General features: G+C 41.2%; 1 protein-coding gene across 1 annotated transcript in view; it reads right to left on the bottom strand.

The window, feature by feature from the left end:
* crybg2 (crystallin beta-gamma domain containing 2) overlaps positions 1–18,430 on the bottom strand; it is a 154,818-nt gene that overhangs the window by 110,587 nt on the left and 25,801 nt on the right. Inside the window, exon 2 of the mRNA XM_039739338.1 lies at positions 17,584–17,695. Coding sequence (XP_039595272.1) covers positions 17,584–17,695 — 112 coding nt within the window. The remainder of the gene's footprint in view (positions 1–17,583; positions 17,696–18,430) is intronic.

The raw sequence follows: 18,430 nt of genomic DNA, 5'->3' as shown, positions 1-18,430 counted from the left end.
AACATGGCCAATTCAGACTCTATGTCCCCCACCCCAAAGAGGAAATATATCATAAAAAACATTGAATACAAATCAAAAGACATTATGCTTAGGCTATAAAATACATTAGCAAGACTGCATCTGCAGTATTGTGTACAGTTCTGGTCACTGTGGCACAAAAAAAGACATAGCAGCACCTGAAGCTGTGTAGAGGAGCACAACCAAGTGCACCCAGTAGGACACATCTCCTTTTGTTTGTTAAATTTCTTATGTTTTTATATTCTATGTGTTTTAGTACATGTTTATGTATCTTATTGAGTTGTTACATATTGGTTGGATGTTTAAATAAGACGTTCACCAAACTCTACAAATGTGTTTAGGGGACTATAAATAAAATGAGCTTTGGCTTCAAAATTTATCATAATTTGCCCAAAAAAGTATATCCTCTGGCTAAATGAGATAAGCCCAAAAACAAAATCTTTAAACATGAAGAAATATTTATTAGCAGAGGTTGGACTCCTGTAAGTCCTACATATGCAAGTCTCAAGTAAGCGTCAAGTCCTGACCTTCAACTCTTAAGTTTCAAGTCAAGTCTTCAGTTATAAAGATTACATCCAGGCATGTCAAGTCAATCAGATTGTGTTCATGGCTCTCCATTTAAGTTCCTTTTTTATGTTACCTTTATATCATTTAAAGAATGTTTCTTCTTTTCACCATGTGTATTTATATTTTGTTTATCATATTTCATTATTGTGTAGTTTAGTTTTCCACAGTATGTGTGGTCACATGTTCTGTGATGTTGGCTGGTCCAACTGTCTGTCTCTATGTGGAACCCCTGACCCTCTAAAGACTGAGGAGGCCCGTTGATCAAATGCGGTTCATTGAATGTGCTTGAAGGTGTTGGTAAGTTATAGCAACTTATTGAGCTTTTATGTATTTCCTGGATTTTGGGACCTTCATGGTTTTGTTTTTGAATGTTCTCTCTAGATTTGTGTTTTGAGTCTTGTTTGCTTTGAGATTGCCCGCTTCATGCAACAGCTGCCATGCCCTTTTCACTCCTTGCAGAGCATTTCGGTCATAAATATTTTTATTTATAATGAACCTTCACTGCCCCTGATGTTTACAAGCCAATGGCCGTCAGATCCTTCTGCTTGTTGGGGCCTTTAGCTGCAGTTGTCAAGACTTTATGATGAGGTTCTCAAAAGTTCATGACAGAAGTCGAGTCATAACTGATAAGACTTGAGTTAAAAAGGACCACTACTACCTGAAATTAACTGAATTATGATAATGGCATATGCTGTGTATATTAGCATGATGTATATGTGATGTCATGATGTGTACTAATATATAAGCTGAGAACAGACACCTTAATAAGAAGGAACAGCGAGTGGTAAATAAAGCATTAGTTTATTTTAGAGTCACGTAGAGCACATGTAGTATTGATTTTCCACTGTTTCCTCCTAAGTGCACTGCGTCTGAAACAAATTGTGCTTGAATAAAATAAATTCTGAAAGGCTATGTCACTTCAGAGTAACATAGCTACACAGTCAACACTCATTTTAAAATAACTTCCTTGCATAATTTTGCATATTTATACATTATTAAAATATTTCAACAATACCCCATTACTTAAAAAGAATTGCACTTGCAGAAAATCGTATCAGTTTGTGAACGATTAGTGGCTGCATGCTCACCCGTCCATGACTGCTCAACAGAGTAACTGGGCACCGGCGCTGCCACTTTGAGCAATGAGGGAGAGTCAGTTTGGTCAGACGGCTCAGGCCTAACAGATAGCCAAAGGGCTCTGCAGCCTTCAGATGTTCTTTTTTTTGGGTTATTTTGTTGTAGGATGAATTCATTACTACCCTCACTTGAGTTCTGCTCTTTATTTAAAGAAATATGAAAGTGCATTTGGGTGTGGGGTCTGCTCAACCTGCGTTATCTGCTCCATAGTCATCTCTAATAAACAAAAGTATGTAAAACTATCATAGGTAGTTATAATAGATGTTAAATAAAACAATACAACTTCATACACCTAACATCTGTCTAGGAACACGCAACAATGTAATGACATGCCTGCTGTAGTTTTACTGTTTGCCTTTGGCAGGGCTTAACTTGTGTAATGTTTGCTTTTAGTATGCAATATTTCTCATCAAAACAAATCAATGCTGCCATGTTACAGAGAAACAGCTCAAGGGCCACGAGTGGGAGCGCTTCACACTGGCATGTGGCCAACGAGCTAAAGGGGTAAATTCACATATCACTTAGTTTACGTTAAACGTCTAGATAGATAGATAAATAGATAGATAGATAGACAGATGTGAAAGGCACTATATACTAAATAGATAGATAGATAGATAGATAGATAGATAGATAGATAGATAGATAGATAGATAGATAGATAGATAAAGGCACTATATACTAAATAGATACATAGATAGATAGATAGATAGATAGATAGATAGATAGATAGTGTGGGGGCCAGGACACCCCTATGATAGGAGGACCAGGGTATGAGAGGGCAACCCCCCTGGAATACATTGAGGTTAGAGGTTCCTAACCTATGGCCTATGGCCACTGCCAGGTGAAGCCTAGACAGTTCCTGAGCCCTGGACTGCAGCACTTCTACCGCAACTGGAAGTGCTGCCGGAAGAGGATCACAGAGCACCTGAAGCACATCCAGGTTCACTATAAAAGAGGCTGCCTCACTCCATTTGAGGAGCCACAGTCGGGAGGAGGAAGACAAAGCTTGCTGGGAGAGGAGTGGAGGCCGAAGAGAAAAGAAGGAGAGAGAGAGAGAGAGAGAGAGAGAGAGAGAGAGAGAGAGAAGGGACTAAGCACTATTGCTGGAACTATGTTATATTTGTGGGGAATGGAGAAGATGTTTAAGAAATAAAGAAATAAAGTGTGTGGTGGTTTTGCACTTGTTTGTCACTGTGCCCATCTGTGTCTGGGTTTTGGGAGCTATATGGTCCCGATATTCCACAATAGATAGATAGATAGTGTGGCGGATGGCCAGGGCCCTTGCCCAGTCAGGACGTCCAAAGTCTGGAGGAACCAGGGGAAATATGATTGTCGGGACAGTTTCTTCCCCGGGTCAATAGAGGGCAGCCCCCTTGGTTTCCAGTGGGGCCACGGGTTATGAGCATGGGGGCTCAACACTGTTGGAACCCATGGCCACCGCCAGGGGGCACATTGACCTTTCCAGGGCCTTATTTGGTCACACTTCTGCCACTCCTGGAAGTGTGGCCGGAAGAAGCTGGAGTCCATCCAGGTGCCTTATTAAAAGGAGACGCCTCACTCAATAAGTGGCCAGAGTCGGGAGGAAAGGACAAAGCCTGAAGAGGAGTGGAGGAAGAAGGGACTGAATGGTGTTGGTGTATTGCATTGTGGTTACTGGCATTGTAAACTGTAACTAAACGTGTGGAGTGTGGCAAAACTTGTCTCCTGCCTGTCTGTGTCTGGGTTAGGGTGGCGGTACACCCCCTAGTGGCTCACAGTAGATAGATAGAATCATTACCACAGGATGAGGTTTTGTTCCCTCTGCCCAAAGAGATCTCACTACACTGAATTGTTCAACAATGGTGCAATCCTACAGTGGAGGACATTCCTTCAGATCTCGACTTGATGTTATTTCGGACAATCAGATAAATACAATGGATGAGCTTGTTGGGCTGAATGGCCTGTTCTTGTCACAATTTTTCTAATGTTCTAATAAGGTGTCTTATAAAGTAAACTTCACCTGAAACATCTACTGATATGCTGTTAAAAATTTCACACATGCGAAAGACACAATTGACCACCTGGTCCTTTGATGGGGACTTCCTTTAAGCAGACTTTTGCCTGGAAACTGTGCATTGAGGTCTTTGAGCCTATAGCAGAACACTCTAACTGTTGGAAACGCCGCGTTATATGAATGTTTATTTATAAAAGAGAAAAAAAAGGGTCCCTCACACACTCTCTAAACTACATCAGTCAGAGTAATTTGGCTCTGAGTGCAACAGAGGGCTTGAATGACTGAGCTACACACAATGGCAACAACTAGAAAAAAGTACAGCAGAATTACACATCAGAATGTTAATGTTGTCTGGTTAAGTAAATTTAAAGAGGAATATGAACTCTGGAGATTTCTTAGTTGGTGTGTATTTGTTTCTGAAAAATCAGGCATTTAAAAATGAATATTAGTTAGACTTTTATCGATTACTTGAAATCATCTGAAAGCCCAAAACCCTGAAAATGTAGAGGTAGTAAGTGGGCAAATTAATGTTGCGCATCATGAAATGGAAGAATCTGTACCGTGTAGTACCCTTTCTGTCCACAGGGTGGAAGGCTTTTCACATAAATGACTCTTACGTAATGTCGACTCGCATCTCTTGGGAGTCCGAGCGTCTCCTCCTTCTCGATGGTGATTCGTGCCTCAAATGAACCTCGCTGCCTGTCCGTGAATAAGACTTTGATGGATTTGTTGGGTAGCTGGTCACTCAGCGCTGCTGTCTCTCAGCTCCAGCTACATTCGGATCCAGGCTAGGGGGCTTTATGTATGGAGTTTTCACGTCCCTTTCTGTCGCAGTGGCTTGTTCTACAAATTCCCCCCTTCTGTCGCAGTGGCTTGCTCTACAAATTCTATTTTCCCTCACAGATCCCAAAGGTGTGAGTATTAAACCGACAGCTCAGTATTAGGATGTGCAATGAGCTGACACTCCATCCAGGGTTACGTGTTGCCTTGCAATAAATACTTGAAGATTCCCATGACCTTGAATTGAATAAGTGGGTGAGAAAAAGGGAGGATGGATAGATGTGACAGACTTCAACACACAGGTGTGTCTATTCGATTCCTTTATTCCTTATTTTAAAGTTATCTGCTTTTTAAGCTTGTATTCCCTTGTGTTCTTAAAAATGAACATTGTGCAAATAGCAGAACACCCTAAACTGAAGCTTCCATTAACAACTGTCAAACAGAATGGACCCCCTAGTAGCAAACACACTGGAATTTAAAAGTCAGGGCTGTCACTGGGAGACCCCGAGCTAATTACTTCACACCCCTGCTCTCCAATACAATTGTGTTATGGCTTTAAATTGAGTGGTCATAAGAGAAAAGTGAAGTGTGTTTGTCATTTCCACATGTGATCATTATGAAGAACCATCATTTAATAGAAAGAGAGATAGATGTGAAAGGCACTATATGATAGATAGATAGATAGATAGATAGATAGATAGATAGATAGATAGATAGATAGATAGATAGATAGATAGATAGATAGATAGATATGAAAGGCAAGACGAGACTTTGCGCCAATAGATTTAACCACGAAATAAAAAACAAAGAGTAGATGACAACGTAGAACGTCATAAAGAGGTTCCAAAACATTGGCGCTATACACATACAGAGCAGGTTAGAGATAATGGAAGTACTAAAATTCAAAAGTTTCAAAAAAGTGATAGTAAAGATAGCATTAGTGCTAACAAACGGAAATTATTACTCGGTGAAATAACGGAGCAGCAAAAAGAGATCGAATATATTGTTCGGATTTAAAAGTTTAAGTCGGAGACTTGTAGATCTTCTAATTCGTGTTGCTATCAGGGAAAACTAGTGTTTCTTGCCAACGAAGAGGCGTATCTGCGAGAATGAAAAGATTTGTTGGTTTGGTGAAAGTGAAATCCCATGAGAGAAAATTTCAAGCCCCGCAAGGCAAGAGCGTATACAAAGAGATTTGGAAAAGTCCTGCCCGCATCTAAAACATTTACAACCACACACACGGTTTAATCATTTCTCATTTGTGTGAATGCTATTGTCAGACACATTTCTTGTAAAGAGAAAGAAACGATATTCACTCACGGGCAGTTTATACATTGTGTTGTCACGATGTAATTCCAAACATGGAATCAAAATTCAATGCGATTTAAAAAAAAAGTTAAAAGTGAAAAGAGATTGAATATATGGACATATAGGTGATATGACAGAAGTATGCAGATATTGTCTGGCTTTAAACTTTAAGTCTGAGACTTGTAGATCCTCTAATTCATGTTGCCATCAGGGAAAAGTAGTGTTTCTTCCCAATGAAGAGGCCTGCCTATCCACGAGGATTAAAAGATTTGTTGTTTGGTGAAAGTGAAATCCACATCCGAGCTTCAGAGAGGCAAAGTGGCTGGCGTGTAGCACACGCAGGGGGGTTGGTGAGTGAAGTCCCCTAATTTCATTAAAATAAAAGAAAAAAATATACACAAGTCTGTATCTATCTATAGACAATCTGTCTATCTATCTATTGTGGAGGACTGCCAGCTTCGTGCTCCGGCCCTCACCCCCAGGCCGCCAGGAGGAGCTCTCCCAACAGCAGGATCGTGCCCCGAGTTCCAGCAGGGCCTCATGGACTATGTAGTGTTTATACACAGCCCTGCTGGATACCTTGGGGGCCACCGGGAGTCGCTGTAGGGGGGCTCTTATGTGCCCTATAACCCGGGAGTACGTCACAGTCACGTGACAAGAAGGAACGACGTGCTCCCGGGTTGAAGAAAAGGACTGTTTACCCTGACCTGGTAGGAATAAGGAACTGTGGACTGATTGGGCAGGAACACCTCCGGGTCAGGGTGTATAAAAGGATTGTGGGGAAGCCCTGACACTGAGCTGAGCTGGGAGGTAGAGGGGCGAAGTGTCTGGGCGAGGAGGAGAGAATAGTGTTGTTGTGGTTGATTTAATTTATGAGTAGTGTGGAGGGTGCTTTGTGCACATTATTCTTAATTAATAAAATGTCTTGGACTTTTATCCAGTGTCTGGAGTCATACCTGAGGGTTGGAGAGGTGGAGAAGAGCCTCACTGTCACACTATCTATCTATGAATGCATGGTAGCTGAAAGACATTAAAATGTGTGCGATGTTTAAGTGTGGTAAAACTGATGACAACAAAAGTAAAAGACATCACAGCTAAGGGTAAACATGGAAAGTCCAATCTGGAAATGAAGCACAATGTGAATAATGAAAAGAATGTCGGCAACGCCACCAAAAACCTTCACAGGCACGTTACAGTAGAAAGAGCAAACACAGCCATAATGACAGCTCTGACCTGCAAACTCTGACGATCGCAGTACACCGAGAGTTTCAGTTTCCATCTTTTTTTGGTTATTTTTTTGTATGCTGCCCTTCATCTGAGCTCGAAAGGTGTAGGTGATGAAAATGGCAGTGCAGCAAAGGGCAAAAGAGTAATGCGGACCTTACGGAAAAAATCCCATGGAAGGCCAATAAAGCTACTAAATACACATATTAAAACAGGTTTGAAAATGCACTTAAAGTCTTTCTCGAACTTGAATTGGCAAGCTGTTCTGTGTCCATGGAAAAGTCAGCTGAGACACTGGGAGGCAGTGGGCAGTCAGTTGGCCGAGACCTCCAAGACTGTAACTGTGTGGTGAAGCACACTAAGGGTCCATGGCGAAGGTACAACTTGTTTTTTTTATTATTTTATTAATAAAAACAGTGTGCTTAGGTTTTGAGGGATGCAAGTGCAAATGGTAGCATTGTGGGGTCTTGGTGTGCAGACAATTGCCTCTTTAACACTCTGAGCTTCATGATAAGCAGACCTGCATCCTTATCAGCTGAAAAGGAGTCTGTGCAGGACAGTGAGGGGGGGGCATCAGATCAGTAGCCAAAGGTGGCACCAGTGGATCAAATAGGCACAGTGCTGGCAGGCTGGCAGGTGGTCTGTCTGTTGTTGAGTAACTGGCATTCCATCGGTGGACTGTTACCCGAAAAACACAAAGGGAGGAGCAGGGAATGATCGGGCAGCCTCCTAGATCTCAAGTAGGGCCTGTGGGGCAGCTGACGGAAGACGTCAATGGAGGCAGTCAGGATGAGAGTAGGAGATCCGATGGGGTGAGTTGGGGAGACAAGAAGGGAAGACGCACGGGGTGACAGAATCAGATTGGAAAAGAAAAAGGAAAAGAATCCAATCTCTTCTATGTTTTATGTTTTTATTGAATTTTTATTGCTGATTTTAACCCGTGGAGAGCACTTGGATGAATTATTTATTTATCTATTTGACTGCCCTGCACTGTTTCACTTGGCTTGACTGTTGAAATTCGACGCACTAACACATTGTAGGCACCTCACTCTTGCTGTTCAAGTGTCTTCATGGTGTTGGCTCATCTCGGTACTTGACTGTCAACAGTCCCGGGTTCAAGAGTGACAAGGATGCTGCAGCCAACCCGGATCATCACATTCTGTGTCTGACTTTGTCTGTTATAACTGACTGCAGACCCCCAGAGGTTTATTTTCTACAGGGAGGCTGCTGACTGGGATTTTGGTTTGTCAACTGGCCATTCTACAATTAATGAATGGACACATAACTCTGGACTCCATTTATGTTAATCAGTTTTGAAATACTATGTCGTTCTGCGAGTTTAAACAAATCTGTGTCTTTATATCTGCTAATTATATAATGAGTAATTTGCAAAATGCATATAAGCATTTTACCCGAGAACTTGTCACTGAGCTCCGCACCTGCACTTGGCAAAGAGAGCTAAACAAAAATAAACTGAACTGAAAGAGAAATTGTAGGATCTATTAAATGAAAATGACCACAGAAGCTTTTGATTTTGTAGCACCTTTCATGTTGTATACTACATTTATATTTGGAGCACAGCCACATGCAGGCCTATCATTTAGGACAGTCGAGTGCTGAACCCTGGAGTTTTCAGTTTTAATTACAGTACACGGCGGCTGAAGCCAAACCCCTGATTTAGTACAATTAAAGCTGTCAGCTGGGATTAAAGGAGGCGAAACTAAGAGTTATGTCACAATAAAACTACAGTAGTTACGCACAAAGGAAAATGAAGCTGCAAACATCACATTTCCGTGACTCCACACATTTAAATATGTAAGTGCCGATAAACCTTAAAGTGCACACAGCAGCCTCTTGTGACACTGGAATACAATTTGTTTATCAGCTCCGAAAACCAACCAAAGCTGGTCACGGCAGATTCTTTATGTAAAGTGGTGTGCCATATCCTGCAGGGAGTGCGCTCTGGCAGCACTTAAGTGTTTAATAACAATTACATGTCATGCCAGGAAAGCAGGCTCAGCAGCTACAACTGTGAGGCTTATTTAAATTCCTGGGACAGCAGAAGAACAAGATAGTTATTACTGGGGGCATAACGTGCAGCACATTCATTAAGAGTCGGCCCAACAGGTTCTCAACAGGAGCAGACGCCGCCAGGCGGGCGACGGGCACAGCCTGCTCTGTATGTTTACGTATATAGTGCCATTCACTTATGAGGAAACAGTTCAAGAAAGGCTATAGATAGAAAGTGTGGGCCCGATTTTCAGTATATTATTGTCATTTTTAAGATGTGAATTGTCAATACATAAAATAGAAATATTGAGACTTGACAATATTCTAAAAAATGTTGTTTTTCTGATTACTGTTAATATATAAAGGCAATTATGAGACTGCAATTTGCCATTGGTATCAATAAAGCATCTACATTTTTTATCTATTATATAGTGTATATATCTATCTATCTATCTATCATAGAGTGCCTTTTATATCAATCTATCTGTTATATAGTGCCTTTCAAATCTTCTATATATATCTGTCTACACTATATAGCCAAACATGTGCCATATCTAACTAAATATTGACTATACTGCCATTCACATAAATAAAATCAAATTTTGTTGATCACAATTATACACAGTACAATATGCAGTAAAACGCCTAGTTGCTAAGCTCCAAGACTGTGCATTAGAAAGAATATAAAAGAAGACAATTAAAATAACTACACAACTCTATGAAAATTTAAATTTATATATACAATGGCAACAGTACTGTGCATTATATTAAGTATTGTTAAAAAATATATAGCATTTTATATATATATATACACAGTATATACACATACATATATATATATATATATATATATATATATATACATCCATCCATCCATTATCCAACCCACTATATCCTAACTACAGGGTCATGGGGGTCTGCTGGAGCCAATCCCAGCCAACATAGGGCGCAAGGCAGGAAACAAACCCCGGGCAGGACGCCAGCCCACCACAGATATATATATATATATATATATATATATATACACACATACATACATATATGGATTGTGAGAATGGATACAGACAACCCACAGATCACCTCCAAAGACCTGCAAGAACATCTTGCTGCAGATGGTGTATATGTACATCGTTCAACAATTCAGCGCAATTTGCACCAAGAACATCTGTATGGCAGGGTGATGAGAAAGAAGCCCTTACTGCACTCACGCCACAAACAGAGTCGCTTGTTGTATAGAAATACTCATTTAGACAAGCCAGATTCATTTTGGAACAAAGTGCTTTGGACTGATGAGACAAAAATTGAGTTATTTGGTCATAAAAAAAAGCACTTTCATGGCGGAAGAAGAACACCACCGTTCAAGAAAAACACCAGCTACCTACTTTCAAATTTGGTGGAGGTTCCATCATGCTGTGGGGCTGTGTGGCTAGTTCAGGGACTGGGGCCCTTGTTAAAGTCGAGGGTCAGATGAATTCAACCCTATATCAACAAATTCTTCAGGATAATGTTCAAGCATTAGTCACAAAGTTGAAGGTATGCAGAGGTTGGATATTCCAGCAAAACAAAGACCCAAAACACAGTTCAAAATCTACAAAGTCATTCATGCAGAGGGAGAAGTACAATGTTCTGGAATGGCCGTCACAGTCCCCTGACTTGAATATCATCGGCAATCTATGGGATGATTTGAAGCAGGCTGTCCATGCTCGGCAGCCATCAAATTTAGCTGAACTGGAGAGATTTTGTATGGAAGAATGGTCAAAAATACCTCCATCCAGAATCCAAACACTCATCAAAGGCTATAGGAGGCATCTAGAGGCTGTTATATTTGCAAAAGGAGGCTCAACTAAGTATTGATGTAATATCTCTGTTGGGGTGCCCAAATTTATACACCTGTCTAATTTTGTTATGATGCATATTGCCTATTTTCTGTTAATCCAATAACTTAATGTCACTGTTGAAATACTACTGTTTCCATAAGGCATGTCACATATTAAAAGGAAGTTGCTACTTTGAAAGCTCAGCCAATAATAAACAAAAATCCAAAGAATTAAGAGGGGTTCCCAAACCTTTTCATATGACTGTGTATATATATATACAGTGGTGTGAAAAACTATTTGCCCCCTTCCTGATTTCTTATTCTTTTGCATGTTTGTCACACAAAATGTTTCTGATCATCAAACACATTTAACCATTAGTCAAATATAACACAAGTAAACACAAAATGCAGTTTTTAAATGATGGTTTTATTATTTAGGGAGAAAAAATCCAAACCTACATGGCCCTGTGTGAAAAAGTAATTGCCCCCTTGTTAAAAATAACCTAACTGTGGTGTATCACACCTGAGTTCAATTTCCGTAGCCACCCCCAGGCCTGATTACTGCCACACCTGTTTCAATCAAGAAATCACTTAAATAGGAGCTGCCTGACACAGATAAGTAGACCAAAAGCACCTCAAAAGCTAGACATCATGCCAAAGAATCCAAAGAAATTCAGGAACAAATGAGAACAGAAGTAATTGAGATCTATCAGTCTGGTAAAGGTTATAAAGCCATTTCTAAAGCTTTGGGACTCCAGCGAACCACAGTGAGAGCCATTATCCACAAATGGCAAAAACATGGAACAGTGGTGAACCTTCCCAGGAGTGGCCAGCCGACCAAAATTACCCCAAGAGCGCAGAGACGACTCATCCGAGAGGTCACAAAAGACCCCTGGACAACGTCTAAAGAACTGCAGGCCTCAATTGCCTCAATTAAGGTCAGTGTTCACGACTCCACCATAAGAAAGAGACTGGGCAAAAATGGCCTGCATGGCAGATTTCCAAGACACAAACCACTGTTAAGCAAAAAGAACATTAGGGCTCGTCTCAATTTTGCTAAGAAACATCTCAATGATTGCCAAGACTTTTGGGAAAATACCTTGTGGACTGATGAGACAAAAGTTGAACGTTTTGGAAGGCAAATGTCCCGTTACATCTGGCGTAAAAGGAACACAGCATTTCAGAAAAGAACATCATACCAACAGTAAAATATGGTGGTGGTAGTGTGATGGTCTGGGGTTGTTTTGCTGCTTCAGGACCTGGAAGGCTTGCTGTGATAGATGGAACCATGAATTCTACTGTCTACCAAAAAATCCTGAAGGAGAATGTCCGCCATCTGTTCGTCAACTCAAGCTGAAGAGATCTTGGGTGCTGCAACAGGACAATGACCCAAAACACACCAGCAAATCCACCTCTGAATGGCTGAAGAAAAACAAAATGAAGACTTTGGAGTGGCCTAGTCAAAGTCCTGACCTGAATCCAATTGAGATGCTATGGCATGACCTTAAAAAGGCGGTTCATGCTAGAAAACCCTCAAATAAAGCTGAATTACAACAATTCTGCAAAGATGAGTGGGCCAAAATTCCTCCAGAGTGCTGTAAAAGACTCATTGCAAGTTATCACAAACGCTTGATTGCAGTTATTGCTGCTAAGGGTGGCCCAACCAGTTATTAGGTTCAGGGGGCAATTACTTTTTCACACAGGGCCATGTAGGTTTGGATTTTTTCTCCCTAAATAATAAAACCATCATTTAAAAACTGCATTTTGTGTTTACTTGTGTTATATTTGACTAATGGTTAAATGTGTTTGATGATCAGAAACATTTTGTGTGACAAACATGCAAAAGAATAAGAAATCAGGAAGGGGGCAAATAGTTTTTCACACTACTGTGTATATATATATATATATATATAAGCACATATACAGTATATATATATATATATATATATATATATATATATATATATATATATATAGTGTATATATATAAAAAAAACTGCTCAAAAACATTAAAGGAACACTTTGAAACACATCAGATCTCAATGGGGAAGAAAAAATCCTGCTGAATATCTATACTGAACAAAAGGATGCCACATAGTTTGATGGAAATGAAAATTATCAACTTACAGATGGCAGAATTCAAAGACACCATGAAAACCAAAGTTAAAAAATGATGCGTCAGGCTAGTCCATTTTGGCGAAATCTCATTGCAGCAACTCAAAATCGTACTCAGTAGTTTGTATGGCCCCCACGTACTTATATGCATGCCTGACAATGTCAGGGACATGCTCCTAATGAGACGACGAATGGTGTCCTGAGGGAACTCCTCCCAGATCTGGACCAGGGCATCACTGAACTCGTGGACAGTCAGAGGTGCAACCTGGCGGCGTTGGATGGACCGAAACATAATATCCCAGAGGTGTTTTATTGGATTTAGGTCAGGCGAGTGAGTGTGAGGGCCAGTCAATGCTATCAATTCCTTCATCTTTCAGGAAATGCCTCCATACTATCGCCACATGAGGCTGGGCATTGTTGTGCACCAGGAGGAGCCCAGGACCCACTGCATCAGCATTAGGGTCTGACAATGGGTCCAAGGATTTCATCCCAATACCTAATGGGAGTCAAGGTGCCACTTGACTAGCCTTTTGAGGTCTGTACGTCCCTCCATGGATATGCCTCCCCAGACCATCACTGACTTACCACCAAACCGGTCATGCTGAATGATGTTGCAGGCAGCATAACATTCTCCACATCTTCTCCAGACCCTTTCACGTCTGTCACATGTGCTCAGGGTGAACCTGCTGTCATCTGTGAAAAGGACAGGGTGCCAGTGATGGCCCTGCCAGTTCTTGTATTCTATGGCAAATGCTACTGTAGCTCCATGGTGCCAGGCAGTGAGCATAGGGCCCACTAGAGGATGTCGGGCCTTCAGGCCACCCTCATGAAGTCTGTTTCCGATTGTTTGGTCAGACACATTCACAACAGTGGCCTGCTGGAGGTCATTTTGTAGGGCTCTGGCACTGCTCATCCTGTTCCTCCTTGCCCAAAGGAACAGATACCAGTCCTGTTGATGGGTTAAGGACCTTCTACGAGGGGCCCTGTCCAGCTCTCCTAGAGTAACTCCCTGTCTCCTGGGATCTCCTCCATGCCCTTGAGACTGTGCTGGGAGACACAGCAAACAGCATGAAGCATCACTTCATGACCGAGTGACCAAAGAGTTGGAGCTCCTCTTTCACTTGAAAAGAACCGCTAAATGAATTGGCCTGCATTAACAGGAGGCTGCTATTTTGTTTTATTCTGATGGCACTGAGTGTTTGTTTTTTCTTTTCTCATTTGAAGTAAAAGGGGACGGCAAGATTATTTTGTTGAGTCTGTCATTTCCTTGGATGACAACAATATAATATATATTAAAAAAATAATAATATAAGCATACATACTGATGGCATATGAGAATGTAAAAAAGTAAATATATTTAAAGTGAAAAAGTGTGAAAGTGTACACAGAGCCAGTGCTAGGTTATTTTGCACCCTAGGCCAAGCTTATTAGTGCGCCTGCTGACTGTGTGGCAGCTAACCCATGTGGCTGCTCACCACCCCCCAAACACGATCTGCACCCTACTTGAATGCCTAATTCACCTTAATGGTGAATGTGCAACAATAATAGCATCAGTGTGTTGTGACTTTACTCTTAAAACCAGGGCGTCCTTTAGCTCTAAGGCACTGTCCTCATTTAATATGAGAATTGTGGACAGAAACTCCTCCTCAATCTCTTTGCACTGGTCCTTAGGCAACGGTGTCCCTGAACAGAGTACAGAGAAGAGGCCGTCATCAGGATGGCCCCTTAGTGAGTGGACACCCAATGGTGTGTTCATCTGACCGCACCACTCTCTGCCGAGCCTTTCTGCTTGCGGTTTCCCAAACCAGGTAGTAAAACTTTTTGCTTGATTATTTTCAATGGTGGATGTGTAGATGTTCTTTATATCAATCAATACTGCACATCTGTCCATCTGTATTACATACACTACAAAACCATTCATACCTACTGTATCTATACAAATGTACAGGCAGGCAGGCAGTCAGATAGATAGATAGATAGATAGATAGATAGATAGATAGATAGATAGATAGATGGATAGATAGAAAGAGTTAGGTCCATAAATATTTGGACAGAGACAATGTTTTTCTAATTTTGGTTCTGTACATTACCACAATGAATTTTAAATGAAACAACTCAGATGCAGTTGAAGTGCAGACTTTCAGCTTTAATTCAGTGGGTGAACAAAACAATTGCATAAAAATGTGAGGCAACTAAAGTATTTTTTAACACAATCCCTTCATTTCAGGGGCTCAAAAGTAATTGGACAATTGACTCAAAGGCTATTTCATGGGCAGGTGTGTTCAAGTCCGTCGTTATGTCTTATCAATTAAGCAGATAAAAGGCCTGGAGTTGATTTGAGGTGTGGTGCTTGCATGTGGAAGATTTTGCTGTGAACAGACAACATGCGATCAAAGGAGCTCTCCATGCAGGTGAAAGAAGCCATCGTTAAGCTGCAAAAACAGAAAAAACCCATCCGAGAAATTGCTACAATATTACGAGTGGCAAAATCTACAGTTTGGTACATCCTGAGAAAGAAAGCAAGCACTGGTGAACTCAGCAACGCAAAAGACCTGGACGTCCACAGAAGACAACAGTGGTGGATGATCGCAGAATCATTTCCATGGTGAAGAGAAACCCCTTCACAACAGCCAACCAAGTGAACAACACTCTCCAGGGGGTCGGCGTATCGATATCCAAGTCTACCATAAAGAGAAGACTGCATGAAAGTAAATACAGAGGGTGCACTGCAAGGTGCAAGCCACTCATAAGCCTCAAGAATAGAAAGGCTAGATTGGACTTTGCTAAAGAACATCTAAAAAAGCCAGCACAGTTCTGGAAAAACATTCTTTGGACAGATGAAACCAAGATCAACCTCTACCAGAATGATGGCAAGAAAAAAGTATGGAGAAGGTGTGGAACAGCTCATTATTCAAAGCATACCACATCATCTGTAAAACACGGTGCAGGCAGTGTGATGGCTTGGATGTGCATGGCTGCCAGTGGCACTGGGACACTAGTGTTTATTGATGATGTGACACAGGACAGAAGCAGCCGAATGAATTCTGAGGTGTTCAGAGACATACTGTCTGCTCAAATCCAGCTAAATGCAGTCAAATTGATTGGGCGCTTCATGATACAGATGGACAATGACCCAAAACATACAGCCAAAGCAACCCTGGAGTTTATTAAAGCAAAGAAGTGGAAAATTCTTGAATGGCCAAGTCAGTCACCTGATCTTAACCCAATTGAGCATGCATTTCACTTGTTGAAGACTAAACTTCAGACAGAAAGGCCCACAAACAAACAGCAACTGAAAGCCGCTGCAGTAAAGGCCTGGCAGAGCATTGAAAAGGAGGAAACCCAGCATCTGGTGATGTCCATGAGTTCAAGACTTCAGGCTGTCATTGCCAGCAAAGGGTTTTCAACCAAGTATTAGAAATGAAATTTTTTTTCCGTTATTTAATTTGTCCAATTACTTTTGAGCACCTGAAATAAAGGGATTGTGTTAAGAAAATGCTTTAGTTGCCTCACATTTTAAGGCAATCTTTTTGTTCAACCCACTGAATTAAAGCTGAAAGTCTGCACTTCAACTGCATCTGAGTTGTTTCATTTAATAATACATTGTGGTAATGTACAGAACCAAAATTAGAAAAAAATTGTCTCTGTCCAAATATTTACAGTATGGACCTAACTGTAGACAGATAGATCGATCAATCAATCAATCTTAGGTCTAAAATAGTTAAATATAGAATAAATACAGTAGATAGTCATTCATATCTATTATATAATCCCTTATGAATTTATTTATCTGTCTGAATGCAACGACTTCGATGTCTTTCTGACTATCCAAGGAAGCAATCCTGACAAAGATGTGTATTTCGAGACAGACACACTTTATCCACTTTATATCCTGTTCTTGTCAAATTGCACTCCCTAACATAAGCCTGGTTGGATCCTACATATGAGACCTCTGTGTAAAAAACTATTTCCTACTAAAAGTGTTCCAAGCTGACCTGTACGATAGGTTGGGAGGGAAGCCTTCAGTCCAGGTCAGAAAATTCACTACAATGCCTAAATGTAGCAACTCAGATGTGTTGCTGCCAGAAGAGAGTCTTTCTTCTTACAGGCTATGAAAGCAGTGATGCATGATGGGAAGCCTGACCTCTAATTATGTCTCTGCTTCAGTTTAGAAGTCAACAGACCCTAGAGCACAAAGGAAAAACTGCAAGCTTTTTCCTGGCCATGGTTTTCCAGGTCTGTTTTTCCAGTTGAATGTCTTTCAGTGGAGTTTGCATGTTCTCTCCGTGTCTGCGTGGGTTTCCTCCGGGCACTCCGCTTTCCTCCCATAGTCCAAAGACATGCAGGTTAGGTGCATTGGCGGTTCTAAATTGTCCCTAGTGTGTGCTTGATGTGTGTGTGTGCCCTGCGGTGGGCTGGCACCCTGCCTGGGATTTGTTTCCTGCCTTGCACCCTGTGTTTGCTGGGATTGGCTCCAGCAGACTCCGTGGCCCTGTACTTAGGATATAGCAGGTTGGATAATGGATGGATGGATGGACTTCTTTTAGTAAATTCAGACGGTGTCATCAGAGATATGGGCAAAAGAGCTTAAAAATAAAGAAATAAAAGAACTTGCCTTTGACCTGGACCCCGCTCCATAGACAAGGGTCTGTTTTGAACCTGTTTTCTCACTGAGCTTTTTTTCCACACTCGGAGGTCGAATTGTTTCATCTTCATCTAAGTGAGTTCTGTGTAAAGAAAAAGAGAAGAAAGATGTCAGATAAGCACAAGAGTCACAATGTTTAAGATGGCCCTGCACTGTCTTTTCACATGTAAAGTAGGAAGACAATTTAGACTGGTCATAAACATGTGTGTTAGGAAGGGGGGCTGACCAGATGTCCTCTTGTTTACCCCCCAACAATAAACTTGTATTAATGAATTCTCAGCTGGTAGGGCACTACAGACTGGTGGCATGGATTATGGAAAAATGCTGGATGGACTGCAAGGATCACTTACTGTACTGGAGGAATAACCATAAATACAGGAAAACCTTGCTATCTACAGATTCACTTAATTGTTATTACAAAAGTGTGACCTGTTCGTGACACCCTTGGTTTACACCTGCATAATCACCGTAATGTGCAGCACCAGGACTTGCAATTGTTCTCCACGAACAAGGAATTCCCTGTAAGAGCAGCACATAAGCTTACACTCATTAAGTCTCATCCTTTTGTACACAGCACTCATCTCTGCTACCAATTGGATGGCTTAGTGTGGTCCTTGGATTGTCCATGCCACAGGCGACTGTGGTGGAATGCCTAGAAGAAGATTGAACTTAATTACAGAGGAAGTAAAGGTCAGAAAAATTTTACTGTAGATAAACAGGTGGAAAGATCATTAGCAAGTCTCGTGGGATGACAGTGGAAGGCCAGCATGTCCACCCGATCTCATCTAACCACATCGTTCCTCGCCAAGAGTCAGTG

The sequence above is a fragment of the Polypterus senegalus genome, chromosome 17 (assembly GCF_016835505.1).
Source record: "Polypterus senegalus isolate Bchr_013 chromosome 17, ASM1683550v1, whole genome shotgun sequence".
Taxonomy (NCBI): domain Eukaryota; kingdom Metazoa; phylum Chordata; class Cladistia; order Polypteriformes; family Polypteridae; genus Polypterus; species Polypterus senegalus.
This window is presented reverse-complemented; position numbering and strand designations above follow the sequence as displayed.